The following is a 9,080-nucleotide window of genomic DNA, read 5'->3' on the forward strand; positions in this document are numbered from 1 at the left end:
AAACCGACAGTATATTTATGGTGGTGTGTTGTCTGTGTCAAAGATAAAACTTCACTTCCACATTGCACATGTCAAATACAAGACTCAGCTCAAAGACCATTTGAGGAAACAAACTGAAATCAATAAGTGGTTAAACAATACACTTTGTTGAAACAATTAGAAAAGCACAAAAGATGGCCATTTGCCCATGAGCTCTCTGGGATCCATTCCACTTCTTAGCTCTCCACTTGTATCTGTCCAGTTCACTACAATTCCAATGAGAATCTGCTTGTGCAATTCACTACACCAAAGTTGTTTCAGGGCTTCTTTACAACCACCTTTTCAGTATGAGTGTTCAAACCTTGCTCTTTGGAGAAATAAATTTTCCTTTTCCCTCCAACCCTTGTACTATGTCCAATCCAAAGGGCCGTGTTATTAACCACCTCAGACAAGAAAAAAAATCCTTTAAATTCCTTTTATTGGGATTGTTTATAATTCTACAAGCCTCTAATCAGTGTCATAAAGGACAGCATACACTCCTCTAGCTGTGGCCTCAATTTAAAAACACAAGAGATTCTGCAGGTAACACACACAGAATACTGAAGAACTTAGGAGGCCAGGCAGTATCTATGGAAAAAGAAGTACAGTCAACGTTTTGGCCCTAAACATCTTGCTTGAGATTCTGCAAGTGCTGGATTTCCAGAACAACACACAAGATGCTGGAGGAACTCAGGTAAAACATCTATGGAAATTAATAAACAGTTGATGTTTTGGACTGTGAATCTTCACCAGGACTGAAAAGAAGGTGCGGGGAGGGGATGCAGTACAAGCTAGGTGCTAGGTGATACCAGGTGGGTGGAGCAGCTGTAGGAAGCTAGGTGATAATAAGTGGAAAAAGTAAAGGGATGATGAAGGAATCTGATAGAAAAGAAGAATGGACCATGGGAGAAAAGGAAGGATTTTAATATATAGTACCGTGCAAAAGATTTAGGCACATGTAAAAAAAATCTATAAAGCAAAGTTGCTTTCAAAAATAATGAATTCAAGTTTCTAAATACAAAGAGCAATAAACAGTGTAAAAAAATACTAAATCAGATCAATTTTAGGTGTGACCACTCTGCCTTTAAAATTGCATCAATTCTTTTTGGTACACTGTCATGCAGCTTTATATGAAAATTTGGCTGGCATGCATGCATTTTGGAGTTCTTCTCTAGACTTTGGCTGTCTCACTTGCTTCAGTCTTTGCAGATCATCCCAGATAGCCTCAATAATGTTGAGATCAGGGCTCTAAGGAGGCCATACCATCTGTTGCAGAACTTGTTCTTCTTTACACTGACCTTGGCAGTGTGTTTGGGGTCATTGTCCTGCTGCAGAATGAAGTTCAGACCAGTCAGGCACCTTGCATAATGGATGAGAATCTGCTTGTACTTCTCAGCATTGAGGATTCCATTAATGCTGGCCAGATTATCAACACTATTTGCAGAAATGCAACCACAAACCTGCAGGGAACTGTCTGTGCTCCACTGTTGGCTGCAGACACTCATCCATGTAGCCCTCTCCAGCTCTTCCAGTCAAATTGCCTCCTGCTTGAGCCAAACATTTTCAAATTTTGAATCACCATTGTTCAGCACCCCAATCCTTGTCATGTTGTGAATTGGTGAGTCTTTTGGCTTTGTTTACACTTCAGAGGAATGGCTTTTTAAAAGCAATTCTTCCATTAAGACCACTTCTGACAAGACTTCTCCAGATTATAGAGGGGTGCAGTTGGGTTCCAGTGGTTTCTGTGAGTTCTGAGCTGATAGCTGGACTTCTTTCGACTTAGAAGGGATATCAGTTTTATGTATCTCTCATCTGCTGCACTCAGTTTCCGTGACCGACTACAGCATTTCTTGGCCTCAACCTTGCCTATTCCTTTGTGTTTAAGAGCTTGACAGCAACTTGAAACTCATGTCCACAAAATTTCTGCTTGAGAGAGACCTTGCTGTTTTGTTGCTATGCATACCCTTGAAATGGTGTAAGAATTGATGATTTGAAGGTTAAATTATCACATATCCCACACCTTAGCTTTTTAGTTTGGTTGTCCTTCACCCACTTTGATTCTTTCTACATCTGTTTTTGTTTCAGTTAATCAGTTTAGTTTGTTCAACTTATACTGTTTATCTTTGTTTAATCATGTATTGAGTTATACATCTACAAAGTAATAAAGTTTTTATTTGAAAAATGGTTTATGTTACTTTTGTTAATGAAAATTTAAAAATTCTCTAGCTTTTTTTGGAAAATGAATATTTGGAAATCTAAATTTTGCTCTTTTCTACTGACACTAATGCAGAAGACAAAAATGAACATCCAAAACAAAATTTATATTTTAAAAATCTAGGATGCCCAAGACTTTTGCACTGTACTGCACTTCAGCCTTAATGTATATCTGACAGAAATGTCTATTGCAATTGTTATCTTTTTACCTTGCTTGCCCTCCCAATTATACTGCCGCTTATTTCATTTGCCCCTTCTTACTGAAATTTACCTGCAGTCTAGGATTTTCTTCAATTTTGTATCCTATGCGAACTTCTGATTTATTGCTCCTGGACTCAAGCCTAAAGCATTTATGTACAACTCAGACTGTCTTATGGAATTGCCATCTAAAATAATATCATCAACCACCCCCAAAAAATCTCATGTGACCTGATCTAAACACAATTTTCTTTGATATACACGTGCCTTCTAAAAGCATTATACTACTCAAAATTGGATAGCAAATAATTTGATGAGTACAAGGATCAGGCTAACTGGTCTGTACTCAGTTAATCTATTAACATAGGAGCAGAATCAGGCCATTCGACCCTCTGAGTCTGCTCCCATCACGGCTGATTTATTATCCCTCTCAATGCAATTCTCCTGCCTTCTCCCTGTAACGTTTGAATTACCTTCTACCATTCTTTTTAAGTAAAGAGTAGCAGGATGTGAAAGATAGATCCAAAGGAGAACTTAAGATCTAGCCACTGTTATAACTTAAGATACCCTGCCAGCCACACAAGATCCCACTTCAAGAATATAATAACCAGACAAACCAATTCATATCAGATCACAAGATACTTGCAGTGAACACAGTTCATTGTTCAAGAAAAGCAATTGCTTCTTTTCCTCTCCAGAGAGTGATGTACTTTATCCTCCAAGTATCAGCCAGAATTTTCTTCTCCCTAGCAATCTTGCCCTCTTCGTTTCCACAGCTTAAAATAAGCATTGCAAATATGCTTACAGTCGAGGACTAATCACTTAGGAGGTGATTAATTGACATGAATTAGTCAACCTGTTCAGAAACAGTATTTATTCTTAATGGAAAAAGTAGATTAGGAAGTTCTGTATCTTCCTTCAGAGTTGCCTAAATGGTGTTCTACAAACTACCATACATATGTTCTCCGTTTATGGGCATGTTTCTTAGCATTACATAACAAGATAAAGTAAAATATGATGTTGCATTCACATCTCTCCCATTGCTATAGTCTCACCCCAGCTTAACAACGCCAAGGTTCACTCTCCCAGTACTGGCATCCAATGTTGCAATTTAAAGCAAAAATCACCTTAAAGTCCTCATTCCTTCTTTACCAAGCTTTAGGTCACCAGTCTTAGCAAAGCAACTGTTTTTTTGTGATGTTCTGTGAATGGCCCTCCAATATGGGAAAGGCACTATATAAATGCAAGTACCTGGCTCAGTACTAGATTTGGCTTTCTTTCAAACAGCATATTTGCAGCAGTTATTACAATATCATCCACCTATAAAGTACCTTTAACATAGCCAAAATGTCCCAGGGTACTGTGCAGAAGTATTTTCAAGTAGAAGTAGATTTGACGAAGAGGAGTTGCCATGGTTACAACCAGGACTGAAAACAAGCCAATGGTTCCTCTGCAACCAACCCCTAGCGGCTTTCAGGAAAGCATTTCAGATTAGGTTCACTGTGTCACATACATATACCCAACTCCTATTCCACGTGCACAATAGCAACTGGGTAAAGCAAGGGGTATGACCAGAAAAACCTCATAGGCAATGCTTACAGTTTAATTTCACAACCCCTTGCTGTGATCAGTTTCTAAATCACTGAAGTACCTCTGCTATGAAGTAAAATTACTGTCCTACACATTACCAAGTGTTGGCCTATTCAGAGGATTAGGCTGTAATGTGATCACATGGATTTTTGAAATAAATTGCTGATGACTGTATTAAAGTGTTCCAATTCAAAGTGATCTTAGAGTAAACAATTCCCCACATTCTACCGTAGAGAGGTGTTATACAAGGGGTTCACCAATTAGAAGGGAGAGCTTTCACAGAGGAAAGTCGGGCTTTTTTTAAATTGTATGGTATGCTGGATTTCAGCAGCAGCAGCAAAGACAAGTGCTCGGATGGATTAAAATGGTACCATCCATGAAGCAATTGCTTCAATACCCTGTTGATAGAGGAAAGATTTGGTCAGCAAAGCTCCAAGAGTGATGACATTTGACCCTTGTTTGGAGAATGAATCAATTCATTTTAATTGTTTAAACAAGAGTGTCACGAGCCAAGAGAAACAACTGCGTGCTAGCTTAGGCTTCATACTAGGTGCAGTACAGTTGCAACTCAATAGGTTGGACAAATTATGCTTATTTTTAATTCACAAACTGTTCATTTCTCCTATTTATTAAACAATGTCTGAGAGATACCCTCATTCTTGAGCAGTGCAATGGGGACATAGCAATTGCAATGCTGCACCACACAGTCAGTAACCGTGATCTATGCTTTTACGTTGCCCATTATCCCATATTGTAAGCTGCTAAATAAAATAGTTTAGCCAGTCTCCAAGGCACAACATGACCCACAACCTAGCATATATTTAAACTACATTTCAACTAGATTTAATGAAGAAATTAATGAGTTTTTTTTACTCTGGGAAATGGGCATTGTTAACAGGGCCATTAATAGCCATGCCTACCAACCTGAAGGTGGCACTGAGCACTCTTCAGTTCCACTTATGGGGCAGGAATTAAGATGGTTAAAGTTTCTAATTAATATGTAGTGTCTGTTTTCACAGGAGATAAGAGGTTGTGGACAGAGATAAGACGGTGGAGTGTGAAATGTTGGATAAAGAAAACATCAAGGATTCAACATCCTTAGTAGACAAACCGCAAGGCTCAGATGAAGTACATAATAGGATGTTACAAGCAGCATGTGGAGACTATGCAGACTCTGACCCTTGATCAGTGTAGTAACAAAGTACTGAAGGACTGCAATTTCCTTTTGGGATCAATAAAGTATCTACCTAACACTGTATGGTTTAAAAAAATGGAAATGATGAGCCAAGCAATTAATTGTAGCCATTCAGCACAGAACAGGTTCTTCAATCCAACTGGTCCATAGCTAATCCCATTTGGTCTATAATCTTCTAAACCTCTCCAATCAATCCATGTACCCGTCCAACTGTCTTTTAAATGTTGTTATTGAACCTCCCTCAACCACTTCCTCTGGCAGCTGATTCCACTCTTTGTGTAAAAAGTTGCCTTTCAAGTTCCTCTTATATCTTTCCCTTCTCACCTTAAGCTTATGCCCTCTAGTTCTTGATACCAATTCTAAGGGAACAAAATGACTGAGTGCCTCATGATGTACATGCCTCTACAAGATCACCTCTCAGTTACCTATACTCCAAGGAATAATGTCCTCATTTGTCCAATCTCTCCTGATAATTCAGTCCAGTCCCTGACATTCTGGCAGCATCCTTGTAAATCTTTCCTGTTCTCTTTAAGTTTAATTTCCTGTTCTCTTTAAGTCTCTTTCCAGTTTAATAACAACTTTCCTGTAGCAGGATGACCAAAAATGAACACAGCACTCCAAGCACAGCCTCACAACCATATTATGACCTCCCAACTCTTCTTCCTATCTATCTGGGACTCCACTTTCAGAGAAGTCTGTACTTGTTACTCCAAAGTCCATCTGTTCTACAACATTCTCCAAAGCCCTGCCATTCACTGTGAAAGTCCTACCTGGATTTGACTTCCCAAAATGCAGCATCTCACACTTTATCTCAATAAAACTCCATTCGCCGGCCCATTTACTCAACTGATCATGATCCCCCTATAATATCTGACAACTTTCACTATACCACCCATCAGCTAACTTACTAATTGTGCCTTGTACATTCTTATCCAAATTGTTAATCTAGATGACAAACAATGACAGGAATTAGGTCACATTGTGACAGAGTGCAGTCACATTAATTGGATCAAATAGGGCCAAATTAAGCCAAAGGTACATTTAGGTCTGACAAGGAAGTGCATGTGATCTAAATGGAATTTAGTAACAAGGGCCCACATGACAGGTATGTCAAAAAAGTGAAAGCTCATGTGATCCAAAAGAGTGGGCATCTGTGACCTGCTTGTGTAACACAAAGGGTAATTGGTTGATATGCAACTTTTATAAATGCAAGTGAGGTTTAAGCCAGTCTGTACCACCCCAGCTCAGTATATTATCCAAGTCAGGATAATTATTCTCATTCGCAGCACACAAATAAGAGTGTTTAAGATTATATTTATGCCAACTGTTGATTACATACCTCAGCAGTCACCTGATTCATTTTGCTCATGCCAATAGCAGCTTATCTTCAAACTTTGCTTTCCTCAAAGTCCTTGAGCACAATGGCAATCATTAATATGATGATATCTGCACCTGTCAACGAGTTCTCCACCCATTGTCTCAGCACTCATTCAGCCCAAAGTTACATGTCAACATCAACAAATGCAAAAATGGTAAGTTACATTTTAATTCTTCATTTGAAAATTCAGACGTGGTCAGCTAGTCTCACTCTTTCGCCCAAGTGAGAGTTTGGTTTAGAGTCCCACTCAAGAATTCAACATACAAAAGTGTGTAGGTAAGGAGTGATGTATTGCCAGAGTGCTCTTTATTGGGGTATGACCTCGCTAAATCCAGCGGTGCTATTGAAAAGACCAGAGCTCACCTCGGAATATTAAACCATCAACCAAAATCACTAAAAGAAATAATCCAGACGTGCTGACATTGCTGCTTGTGTTAACTTGCTGCGTGCAGATTGCCTGTCCGGTTCGTACACTACAGCCGTGACTTTAAGTAACACTCCTTTAACAGCAGCACTCTGGGAAATCCAAGGTCACGACAGGCTCTGCTGGGGATTCCTTCCCTGCCTCTGACACAGCTGCTTACACCATATAGGTGTTCACTGTCCAACCAGGCAAGACTGGCCTCATTTGGTTCCACACACAGGCAATCTGCAATACCTCCTCCTCCAGCAACTACACCATGAACCCTTCCAGACAGCAAGAATTCAAACGCAGCCGCCAATGTTCTCATTTGAAGTCTGACCCTCTTGCGGCATCGTCAACTCCTTCCAGAGCCAAAGCTAAATGTGATCACTTCAGCACTGGTGGCTGCATCTTCAGCAACCAGTGGCAGTGCTCTGGAATTCCTAGAGTGTAGCCTACCTCTGCGTTCGTTGCTGTAAAATGTCCAAAACAGAGAAGAGCCACGCAACGCAATGTGGGGGTCCGGCCAGGAGAGGCTGAGGTTGGGCTGGAGCAGCAGCGTGGCCTGGAAAGGAGGATTAGCGGGGTGGCGAGCAGCGGGGTAACCGAGAGGGGAGGGGATTGAGGTAGCTAGGTGACAGGTAGTGCAGGAGGCTGTGGGTGCTGGCGAAAGGTGGAAGGCAGGAAGGGTTTAAGGGGAATGGGAGGAAGGGATAGGGTGGCGGAAAGGAACGTGTGGAGGTCGGCGGGGAACGCAGTGAAGGTGTGGGGGTTGACGCCGTAGGAGGTGGTGTGGGGGTTGACGGGGGCCGCCCGGCTCAGGTTCACCGGCAGGGCGCGGCGAAAGACACGGGGAGGCAAGACTCGACGGGCGGGGGCGGGAAACACTACCGAGCCCGCGGCCTCGGTCACTGTCTAAGGAGGCGCAGGGCTCCCCTAGTTAGAGCAGCAGCTGCCGCCCGCAACAGCCCAGCTCCGCGATCCCCCTCAAACCCCGGGCCGCGCGTCCTCCACACGGGCGCTGGCCCCGTTCCCGATCGGCCCGGGTGGAGCGCCGCCACCTACTCACATTTCACCGTCCGCTCCGTGGTCGAGTGTTGCTTGGGCTCCTTCTCGGACATGTCCTCACGCCGGTCGGGTCCGGGGCGCGAGCGCGGCGGGTGAGCGTCTCCGGGAGAAACGGGGCAGGAAACACTCTCCGCACCAGCTCAATGCCAGCCAGCCAGCCCGCCGCCGCTCCGCCCAGCGCTCGCGCACTAACCGCAAAGACGCAGGCACGGCGGCCGCGCGCCCCGCCCCGCCCCCGCTGTCAAGCCCACAGGGCCCCGCCCACTCCGTGACAAATCCAGAAGGCCTCGCCCCCTCCCCCCCCCCCCACCACCGCAGTTAGCCAACGGAGGACCCCCCCCACCGCCACCGTTGACTTGGGAGGAGCTCTCGCAGGTCCGCCTCCGTCCCGCTGCTCGCTACGCTCTGTCGCGCTGTGTTTTTGTTTTCGCGGTGGGAGAACTCCAAAATATTTGCAGCAGGGGTCTGCGAAACGTGTGGCCCATGTGTCAGTACTGTAGAACATGTGCCCCCACCCATGAGGTGGAGGAGGTGGTGGTGTATGCAGAATTCTTCGTGGTGGAGGGGAGGAGAGTCCAGAATGGATGCAGGTTTGTTGTGATGACGGATTGAACCAGACATGGGAAAGTTTTTTTGTTCTGGGAGGCGGATGTACATGCAAATACTCTTAACTCTTTCCCTTCTAATTCATAGGTCAATGGGGCACAGCAATATACTGCTTTTGTATAGCACCTTAATGTTTTTTTAAGTTACACCGGTTAAAGTATTTGGCAAAAGCAACATATGCAATGAGGAAATGAACACATGAAACAAAAGCCCAACCCGTCTGCCATCTCTGTACCCCACATTAAACAACTCCCCACTGCCTCCCGACCTTGACCCTGAGTGTAATGATGGGGACTTGTCTATCTGTCGGTTATGTATAACAGTCTGAGTTCCAGACCTACTCCCTCAACTCTCACTCTAATATCGATGGTTGTACTGGTGCTGCTTCCTACACTTGCAAGTAACTTTGA

The 9,080-nt window shown here is 43.3% G+C and overlaps 1 protein-coding gene across 3 annotated transcripts in view; it reads right to left on the bottom strand.

Moving 5' to 3' along the window:
• The window catches only part of LOC132391839 (protein phosphatase 3 catalytic subunit alpha), a 277,918-nt gene extending 269,634 nt beyond the window's left edge, over nucleotides 1–8,284 (bottom strand). The window contains exon 1 of one of the 3 annotated variants that reach the window (XM_059965511.1): nucleotides 8,066–8,283. In XM_059965511.1, the coding sequence (XP_059821494.1) occupies nucleotides 8,066–8,117 (52 nt within the window). In that variant the 5' untranslated portion in view covers nucleotides 8,118–8,283. Of the gene's footprint in view, nucleotides 1–8,065 lie in introns of all 3 variants that reach the window. The other 2 variants (XM_059965510.1, XM_059965512.1) reach the window with 2 other exon arrangements.
• Between the last annotated feature and the right edge of the window lie 796 nt (nucleotides 8,285–9,080).

The sequence above is a fragment of the Hypanus sabinus genome, chromosome 3, assembly GCF_030144855.1.
Source record: "Hypanus sabinus isolate sHypSab1 chromosome 3, sHypSab1.hap1, whole genome shotgun sequence".
NCBI classification, from domain to species: domain Eukaryota; kingdom Metazoa; phylum Chordata; class Chondrichthyes; order Myliobatiformes; family Dasyatidae; genus Hypanus; species Hypanus sabinus.